The following is a 27,046-nucleotide window of genomic DNA, read 5'->3' as shown; positions in this document are numbered from 1 at the left end:
ACAGAATGAGTCAGAATTTGGGGGGAAAAAAAGTAAACAGTGTACACAGAGGTCTCTCCCTGCAGGCACTGACACACATCAGGGGAGCTTGAGGCTCTCAGAAAGCTCCAACTGAATGAACAGACAAGCAGTAACACTTAGAGATATGGAAGCGCTGCTACTTATACTGGCATGGGCTGCTTAGGTGAGATAGCAACAGGGGCCGGGACACTTTATCTGTTTGATATGCTGAACAACAAGCACACAAACAGCGAAGAGTGGAGAGGTACTTTGAGGTTTTCAACAGTTGCGTGGAAAATTCTCTCTGGGTAAATGTTTGGGCAAAATAGGCTTGAATAAATTTCTTTTTTTTTTGTATAAGCGATTTGACAGATGTAACAGCGTGGTCACTGCATGGAGGTGAAGAACTCATAAACCTACCAGGATGAGATGAAATACATTTGAAAAAGTAAAATTAAAAAAAGAAATGCTTTTGTTGTGCTGTTTTCTGCTCCAATCAATCCACAATAGAAACAAATGCACCGCTATTCATTAAAGGCACAGCTTTTATGAGCGTTTGGTGGCCTTTGATTGCATGTAGCTGTGACTACACTGCATGCAGCTCAACCCAACACCCGTCCCACTTACAAACCTCTCATCCCCATCCTCTGAGGAACAGCCACCCTCTTTATTTAACCAGTCGGTCCACTGTACCAGTCGGGTGGGACCAACAAACAGACTTTGTGTCTCAACCATCTGGTCACGACATGCATCAGATTCTGCATAGGATTGGATTTTGGATTCGAAGCCTGCCTCTCTAATGTTCTGTGAAATTGCTGACAATGTCGGACTTCGGTCGACCAATCAATTAGTCTTCGAGCAGGCTCAGCATGACCAATGTAGCTTCAGTTTTATCATCATCACAGAAAGCGGATGCAGGCTCAGACCCCAGTGTGACTGTCCTTGGCTTGGAAAATGTGCTTTGGAGCCCGTCGGCTGTAATACATAACTAAAGCCATTAAATACAGCAGAGCAGAATAATGTAAATGGACGCTGTCTAAGGTGGCTTAAGGCTCTTCCTTCAAGAGGATCTTAAAGAGAGGTTTGCAAGTAGAAGAGTAAAGAAACAAATAATAAAAAATAAAAAACACCTACAGTCATGAAATGGCGTTTTGGGACATCATAGATCCCTTCCTTCTGCTGACTGGTTGGGACCTGCATTGGATCGGAGGTCGATTCAAATGTAAGTAACAGATCAACACCCTTTTTCTGTTCCTGTTTTTTTTTTTTTTTTTTTTTTACTAGCTGGGTATTTAAAACAGGAACTTACAAGACGTGAAACATGTCTATTGAAATAGAAAAAAAAGTTTACGAAATCAATTTCTATTTAGGCAAATTTTTAGATGTAATTTTAGCTTTTAGCGCAATGGGATTATGCAAACTCTACAGTTGTGCTGCTGAATCAATTCTACTTAAATCAATATTGATTGCAAACAATGCTTGAAGAAGGTGGGTTCTGTGAGTATTAAGGAAGCCTATTGTTATTCTGCAACAGTACGTCTCAACTGGCTCATCTGATGAAATGAAAATGCCTCAGCTCAGGCCTTTTTTTCCCCTGTTTATTTCTCCCACAGATATCCGAACTATCTGTCGCTCTCAACCTCGCTGCCTGTCTCTCCTAGTGCTCCCTCGACTGGTTAACTTTCGGTTACGTTTTCCCCAAGTCTATTGATCTTGTTTCACTCTGAGATCAAATGGCATGGCAAGTGATTAATCTCTCTCTCTCTCTGCATCTTTCATCTTCAGAGGAAGGCAAGATACAGAGAGGCAAAAAAAGAGGAGGAGAGCGAGAAGAGAAGGGGGGATAGAGAGAGAAAGAGGGAGGGAGAGGGGGAGGAAGGATTAAACCATACGATAGGTCCCTGGAGTCCTCGCTGGTCCTTCAAATGGTCTAAAACCAAAAGGTCATGCTGTTGGATACATGAAAGGAGCCTGGTACACTGGCTGTGGCTGAACTATCCAGACTAAACAACTGACCTTGACTCTGCTCATGTTGCTATCATTTTGAAGCTGCTACCTTTTTCATTTCAGTCTTTAAAGTTGTAGCCCTTGAGATTTTCATGTTTTTAACACTATTCACAATTCATATTTTTTCAGCATTGGCAATAATCTATAATTAGCATTTAGCAGGTGGCAGAGTCCACCAAATTTGCCTCTAAATACACAATGTATTGCCAAGAAATGATGCATGTAATCCAGCCTAATTTTTTTCATATATATCATCCTCATTATTCACTGTTTAGCTTCTTAGATCTATATCAACTCACTTGCTTACCAAGCACGTAACTTCCAAAACACTGGGAGGCTTTTATTGTGAAGAAACCAAATGAAATACGACGTTAATCATGAATCTAAAATACCACGTGTTCATTTTTGACAATGAACCATTTTAACTTTTGCAGTCAACAATGAAATTAAATTTAAGGTGCTCCTCAGCAAGGTAACCTTCTTTATTGTGCTCTGCTGGAACCTAATCAGCTATCAGATTGTAGCACAATATCATTTTTGACTGATTCCCTTATTAAAACAGTGTGACTTTCCAAGCAAGATGCACCTCTTTTCTGACAAAGCACTTGCTCAGCAAATGTTTGCAGCAGCATTAACCTTCGCTTGTTGCTAAATCAACCAGCTGACATCTTAAGGATTACAACTTTAACACCAACTGCACCCGTTTTAACAAATCTCACAGCTTTATTTGCTTCTTTCCTTAATAGCTTTTCATCTTCAGCCACATTAGCTTGACGTATTTCCTTCTGTAACCCCACTAAATCTTTTTTCCTCAAACATAACCTGCACTTTCTATAAAGAGTTCTATGAAGCCATACTGTTAGTACTGTTGCTATTATCATCGATCACAGGGTACGAAGAGGGAGAAAAAAAAGAGGGGGCAGTGCTTGTCTTTGTACCTGATAAACGCTCTCCTCTGACTGGGGGCCACGGAGGGGTTCGTGTCCAGCCTCAAACACTATGTACTACAGAACAGAAGTAGTGGGCAAGGCATAGAGGTGCAGAGAATAATGAGATGGGAAGACAGAGAGGAAGAGAGGGAGAGGTTGGCATATAAAACAGAGAGGTAGTGGAACATGACGAGAATAAATGAAAGCACAAGGGAGTGGGGATGGCGTCGAGTGGGAAATGAAATGAGATCAGGAATATGAAGGGTGTACGAGAGAAAAAAAAAGTGGGGCATGGGAAAGAGGAATGGGGAAGATGAAAAGAGAAAGAAAAAGAGCGAGGTGGGAAGAGGAAAGAGCACAAGTAGAACAGGTCAGGCAATAGTTCAAGGCAGTGTGGAGGTCTTAGCCCGAGGTCTCCCTTCAACCTCAGCAATGTGATGCTCCACCTCTTTAAGAGAAAATAGACCCGGAGGTCAGAATGTTTGCTTGAGATCCTTCAAATGTGTCATTATTTCCTTTAAAGCTAATGTTAAAAAAAGAAAGAGAGAGGAAAAAAGACGCCTTTATAGATTTCAAATTAAAGGATTAGTTTGACAGTTTGGGAGATGCACTTAGCTGCTGTCTTGATCAGAGGAAGATGAGAAGATTGTTTTCACATCTGCATCGTGAATATGAAGTTGGATCCAGCAGCTAGTTAGCTTAGCATAGCGTAGCTTAAAAACCAGGGGGAAAAAGCTAACCTGACTCTGTCCACTTGCAGATTGCCAAAAGTTGATGTGTAAAAATTCTAATTCCCAGGCTTTTAAATAGGATTATTGTGATCCTTTTGTGCATTACAAGCTGTTTACGTTACATACTATGCAATCTTTCACATTCTTCTGCACAGTGGATGAATTTCTATGACCTATTATGAACTATAATCCCTTGATTAGCACTTTCTGTCTACTGACTTGCAACACTTTTTAAATCTACATATTACTGTTTACACTTATGTACAAAAACATGAAGTCAATTTCCTTGTGTGTGAAAACCTACTTGGCAATAAAGGTTTCTAATTCCGATTGTATGGGGGTAATGTGGCAGATTTTTGGCTGAAAATCAGTTAGTTGAAAAAAGTTACTGGCTAAAGAAAAGTACAGCACATAATTTCCAGTAATGCAACAAATTGTCTGTTTTCACTTTGGTTTTCCTTGGTATGACACAAACTTTAACATATTAACTGATGAGATCTAATTTTCTTGCCTTTGAACTGAGCCAGGCTCACCGATTCTTTGTGCTACGCTAAGCTAATTAGCTTCTGGCTCCGGACATGACAGTAGTATCGATCCTCTCATCTGAGTCTCAGCAAGAGAGCAAATAAGCACATTTTCCCATGATGTCAAACTGCTCCTTTAATATTCTGGCCACAGTTTGGAGTTTTGTCAACCAACATCAACATAAATCGAAAAGCTGCAAATGGAATGACTTCATGTAAAAAAAAAAAAACACACTTTCAAGTGCAAAGAACAGAGGTGATCTGGGAGGTGGTTGGACGTACCACTGAACATAGCATTCAGAGTAAGAGTTAGTGTTGTCTGTATTCAGTGTGAGCAAACACAGAGAAAAAAAAGAGAAAAAAAAATCATGTTCAGCCAAATAAATGCAACAGGGGCAAAAAGAGAGGGGGGATAACAACCAGTCAGGGTGGGAAGGGGGGACATGTCTTTAGAAGAAATCGGAACATTGACACAGATCGAACTTAAAAAATATGGTTTTACAACACTGCACTGGCAAATGGGAGTTGAATGGTTGAACAAAACTGTCCACTAGGATGGTCTACTGTGTATTACTGGAATGGTGCATAATTATGAATCATTAATTCAAGCAGATCAGTGGCTGGAGAAGATATATAAATTAAGGATTAATTTGTGTCTTTCTCTTTGGATTCCAAGCTTTAAGAGTGAAAACAGCACCAGTGAAGCTAAGAAAAGCATCAAAGTCAGGAGAGTTTGGTTCCTGCTCTACAAGCCCACGGACCTACCTGGTAAACTGGATCGTCCACTTCGTCTTCCAGGATGGTCTGTGTTTGTGGAACAGAAGGCAGATGACACATTTTGTTTTTCAGTCTCATTAGAAAACAAAATGATGAAAACCAAATGAAAAAAAACAAAACACATTCATTACAGTTTGTCATTTCCTGGATGCAAGCACAATTACAGAGTGACAGCGTGTTTCTGTTTTTGATTTGGCACATCACAGAAACACATATTTCCTGGTGCTTGTATCTGACTGTAGTGAAAATAAGCATCCAAACCTGTTGCATTTTCAATATATTTAGATATTCGGTGCAGAAATCAATGGTGCAGACAAACACTCCCCGCAATGCACTTCAGAGGAGGCTTGTAAGTGTTGAGATATCTGTTGTGTGAATGAATCGCTGGCTGAGTTATAATGTGTGATCTCGCCTCTGAATGTAAAATGAAGCTGAGAAATAAAAAAAGCTAAGAATTGCCTGGCAGAGTCCTACCTGGTAGACCGCCTGCTCACACTGCTTGTCCTTCTGGGCCTTCTTCTCCATCTCCTCCCGCTGTTTAATGTCGTAGATGAGAGTGAAGAGGTCGCGGAGGTCAATGATGAGAGGCTCCGCCTGGATGACAGAGATGGAAGAAGAGGAAAGACGATGTGGCACATTAAAGAATGGAAATAAGAGCATCGTAGCAGCAGATGGTAACCGATTGAAGTGTTACCACTCTCACCACTTTTGTAGTCTGTTTTCATCCTAAACCTCTGAATGAGAAAGGCTTAGTTGTAAAATGAACGGAGATCTAAAACAGTTCATAAACTACTATTGAAACGGAATTAAAGACAAGGTCATGTTATAGATTGAAGTGTCTGCTGTGCTTCCATCTGTTAGTCTCTGTTTCATGTATATTTTCAGCTACTTATAACTTGCTACCTTCACTCTGACTGGTTTCACTTGAGTCTCTGCATCCAATGAGCCCACTTAAGTATATGTAGTCTAGCGTCTTCCACTGTCCATTGTTAGTTCGTTTTTTTGACTCCTTATTTACCTTCTTCACCTCATGTTCCCTTCGTTTGTCCTCCAGTTATAAGACCGTTTACTGGCCCACCTCCTTCTGTTTCTAACATTTTATCTTGCTGTGTATCTGTTATCTTTTTTGGATTAATTTTTCTTTCTGTGCCTGGATTATCTGTGGTTGTACTTTTTGTTGGACTGAGTCTCCCTGAAATCTGGAGTGCCATTCATTGTTCACCTCCCTTCACTTTTAATACCTGCCGGTCTGCCGTATATGTGTATATTTTAGGGGATTCCTTCTGAACTAAATGTAACAGGTCAGTCATATCTGCTTGTTTACTTACTGTAGCATTTGGACTGTAGTATCATAGCCTAGCACTGAAATTAAGACTGAGCATGGGTCAGTTTCTTGCCAGGCTGTCTGTTAGCAAATCAAAAAACTATTGTTTTTTACATGTCACTAAACTGAGCCACAGTAACACAACTTGCAGTAAAACCATGGCAATTTCTTTGAGTTTTTTTTCTTCTTTGTGTCTAGTTAAACAGTCATTTGTGCATTCCACAATGGGCTGAACACAGAAAGTCACAAAAGTCATTCAAGTCAATGAAGACAACTTGAATCTTTAATTGTTAGGCCTGAACCGACGTGACTCAATCTCAGGCATCATTACTTATTTACAGCTTTGAATGAGGTTCAAGTCAGTTGTAGAAGTGACATGCTGTATTATAATGGTGAAAAAAGTTGTTTTCATGACAGTAAAAATAATCCTGCTTTATTAAATCTTTACCCCCCCCCCCCACCCCACCCCCTACTCAATGCAGCTCGAGCACACTAGCTCACCTACAACTGTCGAAACACTGCAAAACTACTCTACATATTGGCAAAATGTGATATTGGAGTAATTCAACCATACATGTTGAAACTAGAAACCAATTCTAAGGAATAATAACAGTACAGAAATGTCCATCCTGCAAGCTGACGGGATTGTTTGTTTGGATTTGTTGCAGATGAAACCTCAAAAGTCTGGTGTTGAACGTTCATGTTGCTCCTGACACGTATTGTAGCATGTAAAAAAACATCATATTGACATTTTAACAAAGCAAAAAAAATGCTACTTTTCTTTATATAAAAAAAAAAAATCAAGATTTTCACATGAGGAGGTCTTAATTGTAATTCGCTTGATTTGTCATTTGCAAAATTAAAACTGAGGAACTTTTGGATCCACACCTGATGTCACAGTCCTGTTGGGATCCGTACTTCTCCTCTGGCATTTCTTCTATTTGCTTTTTGTCATTTCCAATGTGTATTTTCTCATTGTGTGCTTGCATGTGTGTCCTTGTCTTGGCATGTTGCTGCTCTGAACCACAGTCTTCCATCAACCTTGACACCGGGTGCTCATATATACACCGGTTCTACACTCCTTTCTCCACTAGTCTCATCAGGCAAGTGGTTCAGACGGAACGACCAACTTAGCACCAATTTGTTCCTTGTGTTACCTGAACTTTATTTGATCTTGTGCTCTCATTTCTTTCTTCAGCCCACTTGACCACCCTTCTGTCTTCAGTCTCACCATCCTTCAGCCTCAACTCACTTGACCTCGCCAGCTTCTTCTCATAACTCTGCCTGCCTGGCTCCACTGTTCAGTCCAGCTCTCTTCTACAAACTCATCCAGCTCCACTCCACCAGCTCAGCCCATCCAGCCCCCGGCAGCACCCAGTTCTCCAACTGCACCCAAACTCCACTGTCCCCGAGCCCTCCACATGCCTCGCTCCTCCATTTCAATAAACCAGTTCAAAGTGCTGACTGTCTGTGTCCAATCTCTGCTTTTGAGTTCACCCTCATTCACTGCAACACTTGAGGAAAAGTACTTACAGACTGTGCGGTCTTTATGGCCACAAACCTGTGGTGGCCCTCCTTTCCACAGACATAGCCGAAGGCCCGGTGGTCCCTGGTGTCCTTGGCGATGTAGCTGATCTCATGGACTGAGTGGTGATGAAGGAGCACCTGGAAGGAAGTAAGATGCAAGTGTTGAATCAACAACAACCTCATATATCAGGTGAAATAAAGCACATCTACTGCATGCCTTCTTCTTCTGTAAGCTGCAAAATGCAAAACGCGATCTTGTTTGATTTGTAATTCTGACTTTTTAAAAATGAGGCGCAGCGCTGTACACTGTGCTGGCAGACAAAGTAGGTCAAACCTACTTTAAACATCTTTGCATATTGTTGAACCAAACGCAACCAACCAACACAGAGCGAGCCTGAAAGTCTCTGACAGAGGGAAGGAACATTCAAGCATCTTGAAATCTCTTATCCCAGTCCTCTGTGGATACTATAGCTACTATAGAAGCACACAATCTGTCATTGTGAGTATAGTCCAGTTGCATGATGTTTGCTTTGTGCTGCTGTGGTTTTTCAATGAGAAACGCAGATTAATAAGCAAGAGATGCTCTCATTCTCAAAACATACTTTATGTTACAGCCAAAATGACAGACAACACACCCATATATACACACAGAGTAATTCAGCTGTCATTTCGGCACACCCACCTGCCGCTCCTCTATTAGCTGAGATAAGCTTAAGCGCTGGGGAGGAGCTTTCATTTGAATATTAGCCGTTACTCAGCCGGGAGTGCCGCTAGTAACGCCTCAGATTAATGCAAAATACAAAACTAATATGACTAGTGCACTCGATTCAACAGAGAATCATGTCAGCTTTACATAAAGTATTTCCATCTAAACGCTTGCTGACACAGCCTGCGCCGGAGTGAACCCCGTTTCCACCCAAATAACTCGAGAGGGATATTAAGTGACGAGTGTTATTTACTGCCAGTAATCAGTAAATAAAATGAAGAGCATTAGAGGGCATGATTTCCAAAACAACAAATGAGCTTGTCAAAAGCCGGTGAGCTGGTAGGTCGTGGTGGGAGGTTTAATGTTCTTTTTCATTACTGGCAAAAAAAAAAAAAAAGATGTCACCAGCAGCCGACTGAACAGAGATACTATCAAAGAATGGCGAATTTTTGGAGGGCGGACTAGATCACGGGTGGTCGGGTGGGGGTCGGCAGCCACGGGACAAACGCCGTTGCATAATTATCAGTTTAGCACTAACGACAGCTGAGGTGGAGCCGCTGTAATTAGCATTAACGGCAATGATCATTAAGGGGTGGAACTGAGTGCTAATTATCGGTTAGCGCTGATGAGCAGAGTGGGCCTATCTAGCCAACACTATGCCGCAGGACGGGGGAGAGCCGAGCCCCTCGATCATTCTGTAATGGAACAGCAGGCCTCTGAGTCCGCCAGGGGGATGGAAGCCAGGATGGAGGCGGAAACAGCCCGTCTCATAACATCACCATAACATTGCTCACTGCACTATCATTAGCAGACAGACAGGGCCTGAGTGATCTTAAGTAGGTCCTGCAGCATACCCCTAATCGCACTTGGGTATATGTTAAAATACTTGACTCTGGGTCATATATCAAATGCAAGACCTGCAATTTAATGCTGTCAGGTTTAATTTTCAAGAGCTAAAGGGCGAACTGTCCCGTGGAAGGCATGTTATTGCTTGATTTGCATTAATATTTGGAGAAAATGCACGACGAGAGAGCACGTGCAGGTAGTTCAGCTGCACTAATATGCCAACTGTGCCAGTCAGGCTTCTAAGATGGCGGCGTTGTGAACTGAGCCGTGCAAGCGTCTGCCCTCTGGATGTCCTATACTCTGGGTTCACGGTACAGTAGCTGGCAGAGACCTTCGCAGCGCGGCAGGCCTCCGTTCGCTGACATGCTACTCACCCCTGATCTTTCACAGTAAATCTTGATCCCGCCGAAAGAGACCGTCAAGAAGACTCTCTGCTTGTGCTCCCCTTTGGAACGTGCCGAGGAAGCCATCCCCTGCAAGAGATTAAAGGAAACGACATGAGGAGATGAAAGGATATGAGCTTGGCATGAAAGACAGCGAGCCTCCTTCCGACTCAGGTGAGCGTATTGAGGGGGGAGATTGTGGGGGTGAGAGAGAAAGGGAGAGATTGGGGACGGGATTGAGGGGGAAAAGACTGGGGGTAGGGTGACAGGAGTTACATAAGGTGTGATAGGACAGAATGTTCTTTTCATGTGCCTTTTCCTGAAGCTTCACTCTCAGAGGAATTCACACGTTGAGCGGAGAGACTTATTATTATTGCCGCCTTTTTTTTCTCCCCTCTTTTCTTGAAGTAGGTCTCCCGCACTTCAATGAGACAATACACAACTTCTAGCTAACAACAATAAGGTGAGATTTGCTGACAGAATGGATCTCGCTGCTGACCAACCAGCTCGCTCCGGCAATTTCGCATAGTGCTGACTGAACAACCGGTCCAGCCTTTGAAGTACGTTTTTTCCCATGGATCTCAGCACCTCCTTTATTCTTACATTCTCCACTCTGATAAAGAAAACAATTAAAATTTCCACTGCGTTCCATTTGATGCGACCTATGTGCTTGACATGTCTTTCATGGAACAACGCCTGAGAGGAAAAAAGAAGAGAGAAGGGAAAAGATAAGAGAAGAAAGAAGAAAGACTTGCTTTCTGTGCTGAATATGTCTGACTAAACTGCGGGCCTGATTCTGATAACAAGTGGTCGACCTCCTCTGCGCTTCAGACCACTTTCCCCTGAGAGGTTTTTCTTTTAAAGCCAAGCTAATATTTAAAACCCTGGCCAGCATGATTTGCAATAATCACCATCAAGCTGGAGACGTTCAAGGAAAAAATATCCACCCACCTTTACATGCATAAATATATTCATATGAGAACAAAGGGGGAGCTGGAGGTGAAACAATGAAGGGGAATGTAATGAGAGAAGGATAAAGAGCAGAACAAGCAACAGGGATAAGAAAGAGATGAAGTAAGTGAGAAAGAGGCGGGAGAGTCGATGGATGTTGTCAATCAGCCATGGGCTTCTCCATTTGGTGGATTAGTCCTCATGGCAGCGAGAGGCAGCTCAATAGAGACCCGTCCCCTCCTCTATCCCCTGTCCAGATAATAGCAGGTCTATATCGACTGCTCCATTGACTGTAAGTGGCTGGAAGCTGGTGACTACTGGAGTCATACGGAGGGCACTGCTGAAATGTCAGATCAAGGCAGCGAAAAAGTTGTTTTATTGGACTTATGACTCGAAATGGATATGGGTGATGAGAGGCTTTGCCTTCTGGCTATACTGCTTTTGCTGTGGGGCTTCCCACACATTTAAGCTCCAGGAAAGCCAGCGAGAAGATACTTAAAAAGCCTTGCATATATGTTCTCTTTCGGAGGAGGATTTATCCCATGGCCACCTACTGCAAAGATGCTTCTATGCTGCTTTTTTCCTCCAGACATAGAGTGATGGAGGAGGTTTCTCATTGCCTTTTACTTATGAATAGTATACATATAAATGCAGAAGACAAAGGGATACAGAGGAAGAATCAGGCTACATCTGAGTAATACGCCATTCATACTGATAATAGAATTCTGAATTAGGAGGGACTGCTGGTTCCACAAGTATTTTCTAAATTTTTGCATTCCCATTTCAGTTGATTCTATTTGACAGTATCCTTAACATTTCTAAACATAAAATCACATAATTCTCACTGATAGTGTCATGATCCTCTAAGCTTACACTAGAACCACCACTTTCTGCCCAGTCTGTGGCTCATTAAAAACAATTAGTTGTTGCAGTTGTTGCCAAAAAAACAGCATCATAGATGCTGAATTGGAATAAAGCTGGCACCAAAATTAAAGGAGAACTGATTTAAGCAACTGATTAAAAGAGCATAGTGTTTGGCTTCCTCCAGCCATTAGTGCTGCACCCGACAGAATTTTAAGTGGTGCACTGTGGGGGTAGTAATGAACTTCTACCCCCAATATTTTTCTATACAATGAACTTTCTGCTTTTTTGTTAAAGAACCAGATATTTTCAAAAGCAGCTGTCAAATTTCAGATGGATGACTGAACCAGGGCAGTGACATCCAAGTAGTACAAGAACTATAACTGCATTTGATGGTAGAAATACTTCCGTTTTGAAAACTTATTGTCAATTTTCTTTAACAAGACATGTCCTTTTGGTCACTCCTGTCAAACAGTGGTCGCAGTATCACTCCGCTAAGAGGACGTCCTCACTACGATACCATAGCTCGCCTTTACTCGTTCACACTGAACCAAACAAGCCACCATGAACCCACTTCATTGTGTTCTTCCATATTACATGCTGGTTTGCCTGAGTCAGAGGTGAGATGTAACGGTACATGTCCACATTTGTCCAAGGCTGGAAAACGCTGGAGTCTTTGTGTCCAAAAACACCCGCATAGGCTAGGGATAGATCGATATGTTTTTTAGAATGGATGCCAGCACTAGTTATTAGTAATCAAAAAAGACCAACAGCCTGTACTTAGAACTGGTATACATCAAGTGTTATATATTTATGACATCTGACAGCTGGGAATTTTTAACTTCACTGGTAAGGATTACTATAGTTGAATATGTACAATAGAAACTGAAGTGATGATGGCAGATTGCCTGACGCTGTTTTCATCTTTACTGTCGACTGACTGAAATTGAACAGTTTGTGTCCTGCAGTTTTGTTTGCTGTTCTCTAGATTGTTCATTTCACATTCTTGTCACTTTTATTGCCCACTAAGGCTCATATTTCAAAGCATTATTTGTTATTGTTTTCTAGACAAAAGTAGCTAATTCCCTGATTTGTGTAGATGGCTGTGCTTCTTGTCTAGTTCTTACAGGTCTTGGTTTGCTACAGGGACATGCGTGTCACTTACAGCAGATTGCTGAAGTTATTTTTCCTTTAAAAAGATCTCACAGCACTCCAGATATTGTTAGCCACAGACAGCAAACCTTGTAGCAATAGCCCTTGCATAGCACAAAAACAAGTGATTTATTCAGAAAACTGTGAATTCTTGTGTAAGACTGCAGTATTTATTACAACTGTAGCAGTATCTAATAATAATTCTTGAATTTACAGATCGGCACGTCTGTCCCTGTCTGTAAACAGTAGCTTTCAGTGCTGATTGGATGGTTGTAACCAATCAGATGCTGCTGCTGAAGAACCTAAGAAGTGCATTTAATGTATTTTATTGATAATCGGTAATTATAAATAATGATACCAATAATGCAGAATATAATTGGCAGACCCCTGGACACGTACCATAACACAACAGCATTGGTGTCCAGTGTTCTGCCATGTTGGCTCTCCCTTCCTTCCACAAAGACATTGATGCAGCTGCTGGCTTAAAGGCAAGAAAACCGCTCATTCTGTCTCACATGCAAAACTTTGGGTTGGAATAAAGGCTCAACAGCTTGAACACGTTGTGTCAAAGGGACTTACAACTGCCACATTCGCTGTTCACGATTTAGCCAACGGTCCTGGATGCTAATGTTAACTGCTCTGTTCTGCCCTGATAATGAATTTGTCTTTGATAACTCTTCATTCTTAAAGTTAAATGTATGAAAATCAAGCAGGTAAACAAAGGTAAAATAAAATAGCAGCGTGATTGTACATTTTTCTAATCATACTGATAGCATTAGCAGTAACTAGCTCGATACAAAATAGTTTTTTGTTTATTTCCATGACTTCTATATGAACCCTCAGTTCCTGATGCTGACTTTTTGACATGCAGTTTCATCTTCTTAGCATAATATTGCACATGACACCATGAAATTCAGTCAGCTGGAAATGTCAAAATGTCAAATAGAGGCATCATTTTCAATCTATCCGTGGAGCTAAATGTGCAGCCTCCGTCACAAAGGTGAACGGTGATTAAACAGCATTTTAGTATTGCACTTGGTGTAAGTTTAAGAACACTCAGCCCTTTCATCCTCACCCACTAGTATTGAGACTTTTTTCCCCGACTTTGTTTCTTACTGTGGGGCTTAATTTGACCTAATTTACTTGCAGCATTCTGTAAAGAACGCTGGCTTAAATATTATCTGGGTCACGTTATCGCAGTTTGCATATGTGCCACAAGTGTAACATCATGGACTTTGTTATAAAAATAACACGCTGTGAGTGACACGAGAAAACATACAGGAGACACACAAACTGGGGGGAAAGGGGTGGAGGGAGTTGCTCATCTTGTAGTGAGATGCTAAAAAAGTGAGAATTTTCTACTTAAGCGATATACTGCTTTAAGCCGTTCAGAATAGGAAGCCAGATTGCCTCTGAGGTAAAGAGAAAAAAAAAGCTGTATGAATAAATGCAGAGAGCTTTGAGCAATACTAAAAATAAAGCAGCCTATTAGAGGGAAAAGAAAGTACAAAGTCGCTACTATTTTGCACAAAAAAATCAACCTTACAGTACAGCAGATTTCTACAGAAAAAAGAGCGATGAAATAATATGGCTGGACCTTCATTTGTTCCATCTGGTCGGTTCATACAGAGCTTCAGCGAGTCGTGCACGGGAGAGGACAGCTCCCATGACTCATTCGACAGACAATACAGCCATGCCCGAGCATGCCTTCTCCAAATCTGACTAAGATGAGTGAAGAGGCTCAATGATGTCCCCACAGAGACACACACGTATAAAGAAGTCCGCACCTTCAGCTTCATCATGGAGTCCTGGCACAGCTTGTCCCCACGCGCCGCTGTCACCTCATCAATCCCGATCAGCTTGGCCTTGTAGCGCACGCCATCTCCACGGAAACGCTTAATAAGCCCCGCCTCACTGCGGTCCTGACCTACGGCGGAAGAGAAAAGAGGACGAGAAATCAGAAAGAGGAATAAGAAAGGGAACGGGTGATTACAGGAAACAGGGGATGTGTGAGCTCAACTGAATCCTACAACTTTGCCCTGCTGGAGGTGGAGAGGCTACTATGTGTGTGCATGCAAGTGTGTGTGGGTTCGTGTGTGTGTGTTCTCCGGTATAAATATTTATGGAATAGGAAATGCAGAATGAATGGCAAATTAGCAGCAGCGAGCAAAGATTGGAAGAAAATTGAACTTGAAATTGGAAATGAAGTTGTGGACTAGATGAGAAAACAACAGGAACACTAAAAACACTCCACACTATTACCCATAATGGTACATTGTTGGGGGGGATTCACACTCAAAATAAAGGCAAAGATGGGAGGTTTTGGAGGTGGCTAAATGGGGGGTGCTCAATCCTGTGTCGCACCCATGCCCCCCAGTTCCCATGGGTGCTATTGGCGGCGACAAACCAGCTTGAATGGCCGCTATTGAGGAGAATCATCTCGGTCCAGCGCTCACCCACAATCCTCCGGAGCCCTCCCAGTGTGATGGATGCTGGGTGGTGGCAGGAAGGTTGGTGGGATGATGGTGTGGTGGGTGGGGGTTCACAAGTGTGTGCCTGGATGGCCTCAGGCTTTATACTGTCACCTCCTCCCCTCCCTGTTGCTGATTATTCTGTCTCTGCAGCTGCCCTGACATCTCCTTGACACTGACACCTTTCTCATTTTGTCTCCGTGCCGTCTGCCGTCCGCACTGCTTTGATTATGTGTTGGTTGAGCCTCGAGCGCTATGTGCAACGTGTAAAACCCACCCCTCATAACCTGTGCGGGGTTTTTTTTTTTTTTTTGCTAAAACACACCGGCTCCCCCTGCATTTGCACAAAGAGATAGCAGGATTTCAAATCAAGGTCACCAGCACCTTGGAGAATTTAACAGTTTTTCAGGCCCCTTCCTCACTGCAAATCTAGGTCACGAGACCGAACACTTCATCAGTTAGGAGCACGTTTAAGTGGCTGGCTAAGCTAGTGCAAGAGACGCAGGCAAGGTGTAACATCCCTAACGGAGACTGTTAGGCTGCACTCCAACACCATATTACACAAAAATGAGCTTATTCCACCATGAAACACACGACATTACCATCCATGCTGCATCTAACCAAATCTCCTTTTTCCATTCCTACAATTTCTAAGGGGAAAAATCAAAAGGGAAAATTGGAAATTTAAATAAAAAGAACAAATTAACGGGCTTGCGCAAATGGAGAAAAGAAAAAAAAACGTCTTAGTTCAAATGCAAGTGCTTGTCTTGGATATGCACACCCTCTCACTTATTCATGAGGGCACAATTCTCTAACGGGGAGGGGGTAGGGCTTGACGATGCTAAAGTCATTAAAGTCTCTAAGCAAGTGAATGTCAAATCTGGGCCTAATTCAGACTTGTTTCCCTGCCAGAGGATAATGAGTCTTATATACAGCCACCGTGCACCTCCGAACATTAACCAGGCTGGCATGCACACAGCAGCCACGTACGGACACGGACATCCAGACTCAGACGACAAACTCACTGAAAAGACGAACCGTAGTCACGCTTTTGTTGCTTCTTAAACCCAGCACCCAGCAGGGCGGCGAGGGTGGACTTCTACGATAATTTTTTGTTGTTCCTGCTTCAAACCATCCCTCACGCCGTGACTGCAGTCTATTCACACGGCATTATGTATTCCACCCTGATTTTAATGACTCATACACTCTGTAATGTAATGTAAAATGCATGCTGCTCCACTTGCATTTTAAACACAATCGGTCCAATTCAGCGCAACTCTCTCAGATGAGCTCTAACCAGATGCTCTGTGCCATTTGTTTCTTTACATACAGCATGCCATTTCCCCCTAATAACACTTCAGGAGAGATTTAGAGGTTTATGCACAGATCCTCAAAAAAGTAGGCCTTGCATACCGAATGAGAGCCTAGACTCGGTGGCATAACTCGTACACTACGTGCTCTGGGTTCAGATGGAGATGAGCAAGTGTGGTGTATTTGAAAACTAAAGAGCTGTGGGGCATGCTGTTTCATGTTGTTACACACTGTAAGAAAGGAGCAGCGAGATGGAGAAGGTGTGTGTGTTTGTGACGGGAGGTGACACATATTCTTCTGGCTTTCTGGATTTACAATTACCCAAGGTTGAATGGTCCTCACAACGATTCTGGCCTATAAACCTGATGCTTAGAATTTGTCTGACAGCAGGTTGCCTAGAGTATTGTCTGCTGCTTGTCTCCATGTATCCTACACATGGCACAGCATGCCTGCCATTTGGGCATCCCGGTGGTTTGTCCAAGATCTCAGTCACGTTTCGACCCAATATTTCCTGTCGCCCTCCTTTCCTAATAGTGTAATAGCAATTCAAATGGCAAATAAAAGAGTGGATAATTAACAGCCAGGACATGAGAGGGCTTTAAATCAACTCTTCTACATCCCACCCGTCACACAGGCTTTGCACCAGGACCATGGAGAGAACAATTACCATTCGCTCTGCTCCATACTGTTTCAGGGCTTGTCTCTGATCACAGTGTTGCATCCGTCTTGTTGCCACGCTAGAATGGGGACAGTGAGGGGACAGATGGCAACAGATGGAGAGTCAGAAGTGCCCCTCCAGATATAAGGACTTGGCAACAAGAAACTTTTTGTTGAGGATCCGGGCACTGAGGGAGCTTAACCTATGAACCCTTCTGAGTGTGTATCCGCACCCGCCCGTCCTTTTCCATCAGCGTCCCCGTCTGCCAGTAGGCCCCACACACACCATCCTCTGAGCTACAATGAGCTGTGCTTACATGAAATATGCAATAGCAGCCATTATTTTTGTGTATCTCCGCACAGGACATCCCTACAATGAAAACACAAGGTACGTCCAATCAGCGAGGGGGGCTGATGACTTTAAGCAGCAGTAAAGAGCATGGATGTCTGAGGAAGGCAAATCTGTCGCCGCCATCTGCCTCCCCCATGTGCGCAAACTAACTTTCATAAGCCTCAGCAAACACACGGATACACATTTACAAACATTAGCGACGGCACATGTTCCCCTCATCCAACCCACACTGATGTCAAAACTCCTCTAACCAACTTTGTTTAAAGGACTAAGAGGTAATGACGGGTTTTGTGCACATTATCAATGGAGTGGGTAGATCACTGACTAACTGCAGACCTATATGCAGGTGCTGATAGGTGTTGGGTGCTGTTGTGTGAGATCATTCTTTAAGGAAGGGACTCCACAGTGTTATTATCAGCTTGTTGGTGAAGCAGCATGAAGAAACAGTTGGAGGAGCACACGAAGAAATGATATGGTCAGATGAGGGAAACAGTGTTTGAATAGAGGGGAAATGGTTAGTATTTGTGCCGCCTCTTACAGTACGAGAGGGGAATGCTGATTTAATGTGCTTTTTGCCTCTTTCTGTGCCTATGTCTCTCTGCCCTCGTCCCCCTCTCTCTCCCAATGTCTCTCCGTCCTCCATTCCTTGTCTGTCTTTTTGAAATGAATAATTTTTTGTGTGTGTGCACAGATTACAGTGGGAGAGCAACAGTTGCTATGGAGATAGAGTAAAGTCACGCATGTAAAGCAATTCTGTGGATGGGTAGAGGGGAGCTTTGGCTTTACTGTGGCAGACTTTGCTGCAGTGAGGTTTTGATTTTTGCAAATTGTTTGGAAAGCGACGAAGAGTGCTGTGGCAACACAAAACGCAAGACGGTGCGCGCGCTATCACTGTAAATGTTCTGTATGCGTCTCAAATGCATTAGAGGAGCATGGAAATTACATGCAGAAAAATAAGCAGCACATAATGCATTAGAAGATAAGGCTGGATTCTGTATTTACTCTGTTATCGATAAATCCCAGAGGGCAACCTGTAAGGCTAAGAAATGAAATTGCTGTGGAAATGCAAAAAAACTGCAGTTTCTCAGATGGCCACTAGAAATTTGCTCAAAAAGAAAGTAAATCCCCATAGTTCTCCATTATAAATGTCAAACTTTACACCCAAAATAAACATGTTTACAGCCTGGTACAATGAACAGTTTTGGCCTTTTTAGCTAATTTCATTCTACATGAAAACTACCAAGAGTAATAATGTTTAATACAGCTCACCCAAATCAATTGCATTAAGGGTTAAAATGGAGTGTGGTTAATTTTAGTGGCAGGTTGGTGCAGCCATAGGGCAGTCTATGACTAAGAGACATTTGTAGCGAGCATATTTTATCTTTTTGGGATTTATAGGAGATGGGTAGACTCATGGGCTGACAAAATAACGACAGTCGGAGCCACCACACTCCACATTAAAATCGCTGTTCAAGAAACCTATGAATGACGCCCCGTACAGTTCCTTTATCCTTACAGTCTATGGTAAATCCTAAGAAAACAACAAAGCCAACGATGCTATAGCAATGAAAAACTAGAATAACTAGTTACAATATTGTGATAAATTTCTTCAATATGTAGTAAAAAGGGATTTTACTTTGACCTTTTTTCACTTAGTATGTTGACTGTCTTATGAAGAGGTGGATGGAGGGATGACAAGTAAATATTGTCTTTTTTCATTTTAAAGTTTTGTTCAGTAGGCATAGTTAGAGTGATCATTATTTTGTGCATTTTGTTTGGAATTTGGTCACTGTCATCTTGATCTTTTGAAACCAAGTGGCTCTGATTGAGAAGACAATGTACTACAATATGATAGCAACCAGTCACTCACAAGTATACCCTGCTTCACCATCTATTTTACTCTAAATGGCGACATAATTTACAAAATGAACATCGTGTTGCATTGAAGGAGAATTGACAACAACAATTGAGTGACTACTGCCTGTAGTCACTAAGGTCCTATCACACTTGAACTTGTTTTGTGTCACTTATCCAGGTTGTTTTCTCCTGACTAGATTCTTGCTTGTGTTGTATCTACTCTTAGATGTACATTGCTTTGAAAAAGAGCGTTTGCTAAATGAAACTGTAGAATTGTAAAGACCATTAACTTATTAATAAAGTGTTTACTGAGGTAACAAATCAAGGGAGAAGTAGGATAATTCTCTCATAGACTTCTGTACAGTGTGACTGCTTTTTGCCACCAGATGAGTCGCCCCCTTCTGCCTGTTACAAAGAATGCAGGTTTCAGGCACTTACATGTTGACTTTACTTTACAGACGCGGAAGCTACGACCAGTATTTATGCTAGGCCAAGCTCAAAAACATCGATGGCTCCTCAATTTAGCATGCATTGAAGTGACAGAACCAGGTATCGGTTTTCTCATTTAACTCAGTAAAATCACAGTTATGTGTATTTCTCCACAGGCAGACCTATTCATAAAGCTTGAATGCACTTAGAGTGTCAGGCTCAGTAACAGAAAGCAATGCAAGCCGAATGAAAGTAATTACCTATGCGGTAAGTAATCAGCGAGCAAGCTAATGAGTAAAAAACACAAATTATGGTTTCCTGTTTCTTCATAATAATGAATGTGGACACAGTGACTTATTTCAAAACAATTTATAAACGGTCACAAAAGTGCTACGTGTGTTTAATCGCAACAGATGCAATATTTATTCCTCTTTTACTAGTGTTAAAACATGCTACATGTGTTTAAAGATTTACGTCTTCTGTAGCAGTGAATGAGTTCAGGTTGAGTGCTCCTGACAGGAAAGTGAGAAGCAATATCACCAAACAATTTTATACCTGGCTGGTATTTCCAAGCTATTTCTTGACAAGAGGGAAAACATAAAATCACAGCAGTCTTATACCTTAAATCACATTATTTTCTGCAGCTGCTTCCCACCCATGTGAGTATAAACAGTGCTTTATCTAAATATATGTCATCAGCCTGATCCTCGATAGTGTCCTTCAGCAGGCCCCAGCAGGCTGAAAAACCACCACGAGCTGCGACGTTCTGCATGCATTTTTGTTTCTCTATTTCCATTTATATAGATCTAAATAGCATCTTTGCTGATTGTTACAGCGGACCCTGCAGCACATGTGATTAACATGGTAAAGTCAGCGGCTGATAGCCTGCACTGATAGCCCCTTTTTGATGAGCCGCATGGCCACGTGTGCAGCTGCCCCCTCGCTCTGCTTTCCCCCCTCCACTTAACTCAAATCGATGGGCCCTCCTCCAGCCGGGCCATTTATCTGAGCGAGCCGACAGAGCCAGTGAAACAGCCACAGAGGACCTGGCCCGACGGCCTCGTTACAGCGAGCCCGCAGCAGCCAGATTTACTGGACTAGTTGGAGTGGCTTTATTTTGCTGATGGAGAAATGAGGAAAAAAAGAGAGATGGGGAAGAAGAGGGTGGAGGGGCCAATAAGAAAGCATCCTCTTCTTGCTCACTTTCCCACCCTCTCTGCCCCTCTATCTCCTCTTCTTTGCTCCTCTCAGCCAATTCAATCCCATTTCAATCTCCCAGTGAACATTCTGAGAATGTCTCGTCCTATTACATCACTTATGCTGTTCATCAAAGCGACATGGTGTGAATTACCCTGTCCATGACACCTAAATCATGGCGCTACCGAGCCCTGGGGCTACATGGAATAGCTGCTACTACATCTGGATCCCTGGGATGAGACAGGGGGCTTCTCAGTCGGATTGACAGAGTGAAGCTTTCCTCCTTGTATTCTACCGTTATTTAGCTCCATCCAAACTAGACACAAAGTTATGTTCCCTGCCTGCCAAAACTAAGAAATCTGCTGCTTTACCATTTTTTCTGACATGTTTGAGGTTGTCTTTTGAGTGCTTTTCATTCAACATTACATAATCAGGCTTTCATCTCAATCCATCTTCAAACACTATATGGGCTGATTATTTGGATGCCTCTTTAGTAAATAATTAGTTCTAATGTGTTACTGTTGCAAAGACAGGGGAGTTTGTTAGAATCTGACATACCTTTGATCCGCCTGGACTCCTTTCTCTGGCTGGTTTTGACACCCGGCTGGAGCTCGGCCTCTGCTGACATCCTCCACCACTGAGTCCCTTGTCCTGCTCACAGCAGATCCACCATGGGTTAGCAGCACTCAAGCTAATCCTCCCAGCTCCCAGTGTCCGAATCACTCCGGTGTGTTTCACAGTCGCTCTCTAGTGAAGAAAATCTCCTTCAAATCCATGGTGAGACGTCTGGTACTCCTCAATAACTGAAGACCCACCATTGAAAACTACTTTTTCGTCACTATTGGCCCATGGTGTTTGAGTAATGCTATACACAACATAGGAAAGATGATTGAATTATGAGCTGGGCGATCCTCTCAAGAACAGCTTCAGATCAGATTTGACATCTTCCGTTGTGTGCATGAGTTCTCTCCGTGAAGGTCAAGTATCACATGGTCCACTGTTGCTCTTTTCGGAGGGTTCACCTATTGCTCAGGAGTAATTCCCCTCGAGGGAGGCTGCAACATTGATTGAATCAAATATTGTTCTTCAGAGTAGGTCAGGAGTGGATATTATTCTTTGGTAGAGTACTTCAGATGCAGTCCGACAGCCCATCACAGTCACTTGCTCCGAGCACTGCAAGGCGAGGAGACAGGGATGATGGTTAATGTTAAGCTGGAGGTGGTTAAAAATTAAAATGACACATGCCCCTTGATCACTCATTACAACATTAATTTAACATATGAATTGGCAGGCACCAATTTAGCAAATCAACAAAGATGTTATTATCTCTTCTGGATCATCAATCCTTAATGAGAGTGCAGCAAGTGCTTGCTGTTTGGCGGCCACCCTTGAAGAAAACCTGCGGTGAAATATTTGACGCTCTTGTTTTATGTACGAGTAAATATGGAACATTAAAGCATGACCGGTGCTTCTGTGCATGCAAAGCAAATTTTCATAAGATGGATTGTTAATGCTTCCAGCGCGGGCCGACAGCACGAGAGGAGGGGAAGTAGCAGCGAGCGATGAATGACAGGCTGTTTGAAAGCAAACTGTGGTGGGAATCCTGGCACAGCCATCTATAAACTGGAACCCCCACATTGTGCTTTAATGCCCTTGAATCATCCACTGCTAACACGGGGGCCATGCCAAGCTGGCACCGTGGCTGGCACCGCTTCTGTTGGCATGGTGATGTGCCATTGTTGGAGAAAGAGGCCTTCAGCCTACACTGGCCTGAAAAGAGCTGCTGCACATCGAACACCGGGCAGACATTGTCCCGCGTGACATTGTATGACATTGTGGGAACATGTGTGGAGAGTGAGTGAGAATATGAGTGTCATTTATCGATGGATTTAAGAAATTTCCCATATTTTGATGGGATTATTTTAACATTTTTTCAAAAAGGTCCATTCAGGAATCCTTCTCAAAGCTATTAATGTTTGTGCAAATTCAACATATTGATAGTAGAAACGTTAGCTGGTGGTAGCTAACATACGCACCAGCATTCTATAACTGTGACAATTATCAAGTTAATTTCCAAACTCACCGCATATTTAGCTTCGTTCTATTAATTTATTTCTCCTTCTTCCCTATTGACTCCCTCCAAATAACAAAACTGAATTAAATGAAGCCTAATTTGACGTGCCTGAATAAAAGTAAAACACGATGCATGAAAAATTCAAACAACTCTGAGTCCTGTCTCATTAAAATTCTGTTTCAACTAAACTGCATTTTCAATTATGTGTTGAGGGAAATGTATTTTCTTCTAAATTACGTTTGTAAAGCATCACAAATACGTTTTTAATCTGCACATCTTTATTGCACTGCTTTCCAGCCGTTTCCAAAATGGTGTAAAGAGCCTGTTTCAACCCAAAGTGATATTTTAATAAATCTAACTTTGCTGTAAGAATAACAATCCCACATAGGACACAAACCCTAGTCTGCTGTGTTAAAGTCTTGTAGCTAACTTATGCCATCATCCTCCAAATATGGATCCTGGGGATTTTTGAAACTAGAAACATTTTCTACTAGATCATGCCTTTCTGTTACGTGTCGACAAAATGTAATTGAAATTACAGTTTAGTTGTATGGACATGAAGCTTCTAGAAAATAGGATAACAGTGCTTCATGGAGTCAGTGTCCTTGGTGCTCTTGATAATCCTTGTGTTAGCATAAAAGTAGTTATATAAGCAACAGTGTATTTAAAGTAACATTTATTTAAGTGAAATTCTAGTACTCTAGTTGAGCATTTAAGTTTTCTACTTTGACTCCGCTGTGTTTCAGTGGGAACTATTTATACTCCACTACATTTACATTAACGATTACTTGTGATTTATAGTCAACTAGGACATGATAATAATGAATTCTGTTAGATGCAAGTAATTGCTGTGCAGTAAACTAAGCTACCTGACACGATATTAAATAAATAAATCAGCTCTTTTTCAGTCTGCTTCAATATTTAAATGCTGTTTGCATGTTAATGCGTCACTGATAATACTCCAAAGGCATAACATAAAATAGAATCTCGACAGAGCCCATTTTAGTGTACGTATATTAAATATTTTTATATTTGAAGGTTATTTGGCTGATAATACTTAGATATTTTTCTTAAGTAAGGTAACACAGTATTTCTAAGCTGTGGTAAGCTTTACTGAAGGAAAACATCTAAATACTTCTTAGTATAATAGAAAAAGCAGCTATTGAGAAATCCACTCCATGTTTGGCTGTTTAGATAGACTATCATGGCCACTGCTTTTGAATAGAGCTAACCTCATGAGTTTTTAGAAAGTAATTTGTCATTGCTTTAGTTACACTGAATTCAATTCCATTACCTGTAGTTCATCTAAAAACTGAAATGATCTGTGTGTTAGTTTTATTGTTAAAGTCAAGGCTATCAGTCACTTTGTGTTATCTAAGCAAAACTTGAGTGAAAATGCCTATACTACCATTCATAGGAAATGCCTTTGTCTTCAGAGGTCCTTTTGTGAGCCAACAGATGTTCCCTGTCTGCAGAATACAGTTGCATAGCGGCTATTTGTCCATAAAATAGTTATATCTGCCTCATTCCCCTGAAGTCCTTCAGCTCTCCTATTACTCCAAAGTGAACTGTGGAGTTCGGACACATTTAATTTCTTTGAACAACAGCTGGTCATTGTGGTTGTTTTATTACCGCTGCTTCTCCTTCGGACGTCTCGACAGTGTGTCACAATTCATGTGTGCTCATGAGGGAGATAATGTCACCCAGGCCCGGGCGACGGAGCACCCATGAGTACGTCTCAGACGGAGACTCAGTGTCAGCTGCGGGAGAGGTATTTTCCATGTCACAAAGAATTTTATCACAATGTAATTTTCATTACCGACGAGGGAGATGTGCCTTATTGTATCAGAAGCACGATTTAATGTGATGTACGGCTGCTTTTCAAAACCAGTGCTATCTAGGTCAGCCAGACTCCCCAGTCTGCTCCGTGTTTTAACAGCTCCCACTGTCTCTTAGGATTTGGGTCAGAGTTAACGAGCATCACTCATTTTTCTAGCTCCTCTCAGCTGTTAGCGGATGTCAAAAGCCCCCCCGACAAAAGCCGCCATTTATTTATTAATTTGCTCGTATTAGTCGTACCTCTCTCAACTGCAAAGGAGAACTTCCTTGAGCAAAGTTGGGCTCATTTCTGCCTGCATGTCTTTATTTTCCTCCATAAACGAGATGAAATATCCTGAATTTTTAACCATCGAATCAGTTTACTGAGCAAAAGCAGGCATGTTGTAACATTAACCTGATGTATGGCAGCTCTCACTTCCTTCACATTAAGCACATCAATCACTGCGGCTATTGATTTTTCAAGAGAGAAATTTGAGTGTATACCTTCACAACAAGCCCCTCAGGGTAACCTGCAGGTACATATATCTTGTTATGCAGCCTCAGTGCATTAGGATGAGATGCCTCCATAATTGTGTAATTAATGTAGCATACAAATGGGAATTTGCTTTGCACCGTAATTTATTTGCAATTAAATGAAAACTTTACTTTATAACTTTGATTTATGTTGCAGAGAAACAAAAGGTGGTAATTCCCAACAATTACATCGAGTCGAGTTCTCTAGTCGTCTCCGCGGATGAAAATGATTCATTAGTGTGATCCGTTTCTCAATCATGTTTACTGTCTCACAGATATAATGGGCAATCACTGAGCATGAGCTGATTTTTAAATCAGATCATTCTTGAGATTCTTTTAAGCTCCAGCATTCCAGTAAGTAACATTTCCTCCTGAGACGGGTTTTTAATAGACTGCACAATCAACCTCATATTGTGAGACAAGCCTCTGTGCATCCTGCTACTGATGAGTAACAAAGGTTGAACAGCCATCTATCACTGGATATGGCCAATTACACCTCCATTCACTGCGGTCCCGACGGAAAGGCGCAGTCTGTGCTCTCCAGCTTGCATGTGACTGCTGAGGAGAGGGGAGGCCCCCGTCCCCCTGAACCATCTCCGTCTCTTCCAGGCCAAGGCTGGCATGGCCTGGGGCTGGTGGAGCGTTTGTTCGACAGACCGGCTTTGGCACCTCGCGCTGGTCATCTTTGTTACGAAATGCCTCCCAGCTTATGGAGTGGGACACGACTGTCACAACCTAGCCTAGCGAGGCTGAATAGCCCTGCTGCGTTACCTTGTGTCAGCTACACAGCCAAGGCCAACCAACTACTGTTATATCCACTCACATATCTAAAGCTTTTTACTCTATACTTCTGTGAAATGTTGCATTCGTACATTTTCTTCCACATCAGCTCTTATCACAGTCTCACAATCATCAAACAAGGTCGTCTCATGCGGCCTTACAAGTGCCTGATAGCCCTTAAATCTATGATAAGGTTAATTTGCTTTTGTTGGACTAATTAGATTGCCTGACTAGCGAGTGGTTGACTGGCAAATGGGTCTTTGGGGTAACATTGCAATCTATTAACATTTCCGACCATGTGATTTGGCGGGTTAATCACGTTACACGCTATTATGGCTGTAAGACCACAGAGAAAATTAAAACAAAAACGCAAAGACACTTTCTACCATGCAAGTGGCTCTGTGAGGCTGTGTTAGGGGCAGTGGTGCCTAAAGCTAAATGCTAATGTCAGAATGCTAACATGCTCACAGTAGTAATACTAAAATGCTGGTATCAAGCAGGTCATGTATACTATTTAGCATGTTAAACATCGAGAATGTTAACATTGTAACATTTACCACTAAACTGATGGATATTAGTTCTATAAAAAAAAGTGATCGGTGCTATAAATTAACTACCTTTTTTGTTGTAATGAGTAACGTCATGCATTAGTTTTGCAATTTTAGTTACTGTTTATCAGTCAGTCACTGATAAAAAGTGTACACTATTATCTTGCTTCCTTTTGTTGTCACAAAACTAAAAAAAAGTAAAATCCAGTCAAAATGCTGCACAGGTGTCGCTTGTCATGTACCCTCAGTTAATATTTACTTCTGTATGTGAAATAATTACACTTTTCTATTGCAGTTTAA

The 27,046-nt window shown here is 42.1% G+C and overlaps 1 protein-coding gene across 2 annotated transcripts in view; it reads right to left on the bottom strand.

The window, feature by feature from the left end:
• The window catches only part of LOC110950737 (disabled homolog 1-like), a 49,415-nt gene that overhangs the window by 7,826 nt on the left and 14,543 nt on the right, over nt 1-27,046 (bottom strand). The window contains exons 2-9 of one of the 2 annotated variants that reach the window (XM_022193491.2): nt 21,551-22,165; nt 14,506-14,645; nt 9,746-9,844; nt 7,826-7,957; nt 5,443-5,562; nt 4,957-4,995; nt 2,946-3,011; nt 1,135-1,194 (exon numbers count right to left, since the gene is read on the bottom strand). In XM_022193491.2, the coding sequence (XP_022049183.1) occupies nt 1,135-1,194; nt 2,946-3,011; nt 4,957-4,995; nt 5,443-5,562; nt 7,826-7,957; nt 9,746-9,844; nt 14,506-14,645; nt 21,551-21,620 (726 nt within the window). In that variant the 5' untranslated portion in view covers nt 21,621-22,165. The remainder of the gene's footprint in view (nt 1-1,134; nt 1,195-2,945; nt 3,012-4,956; nt 4,996-5,442; nt 5,563-7,825; nt 7,958-9,745; nt 9,845-14,505; nt 14,646-21,550; nt 22,166-27,046) is intronic. The other variant, XM_022193492.2, reaches the window with a different exon arrangement.

Source organism: Acanthochromis polyacanthus, chromosome 9 (assembly GCF_021347895.1).
Source record: "Acanthochromis polyacanthus isolate Apoly-LR-REF ecotype Palm Island chromosome 9, KAUST_Apoly_ChrSc, whole genome shotgun sequence".
Classification (NCBI taxonomy): domain Eukaryota; kingdom Metazoa; phylum Chordata; class Actinopteri; family Pomacentridae; genus Acanthochromis; species Acanthochromis polyacanthus.
This window is presented reverse-complemented; position numbering and strand designations above follow the sequence as displayed.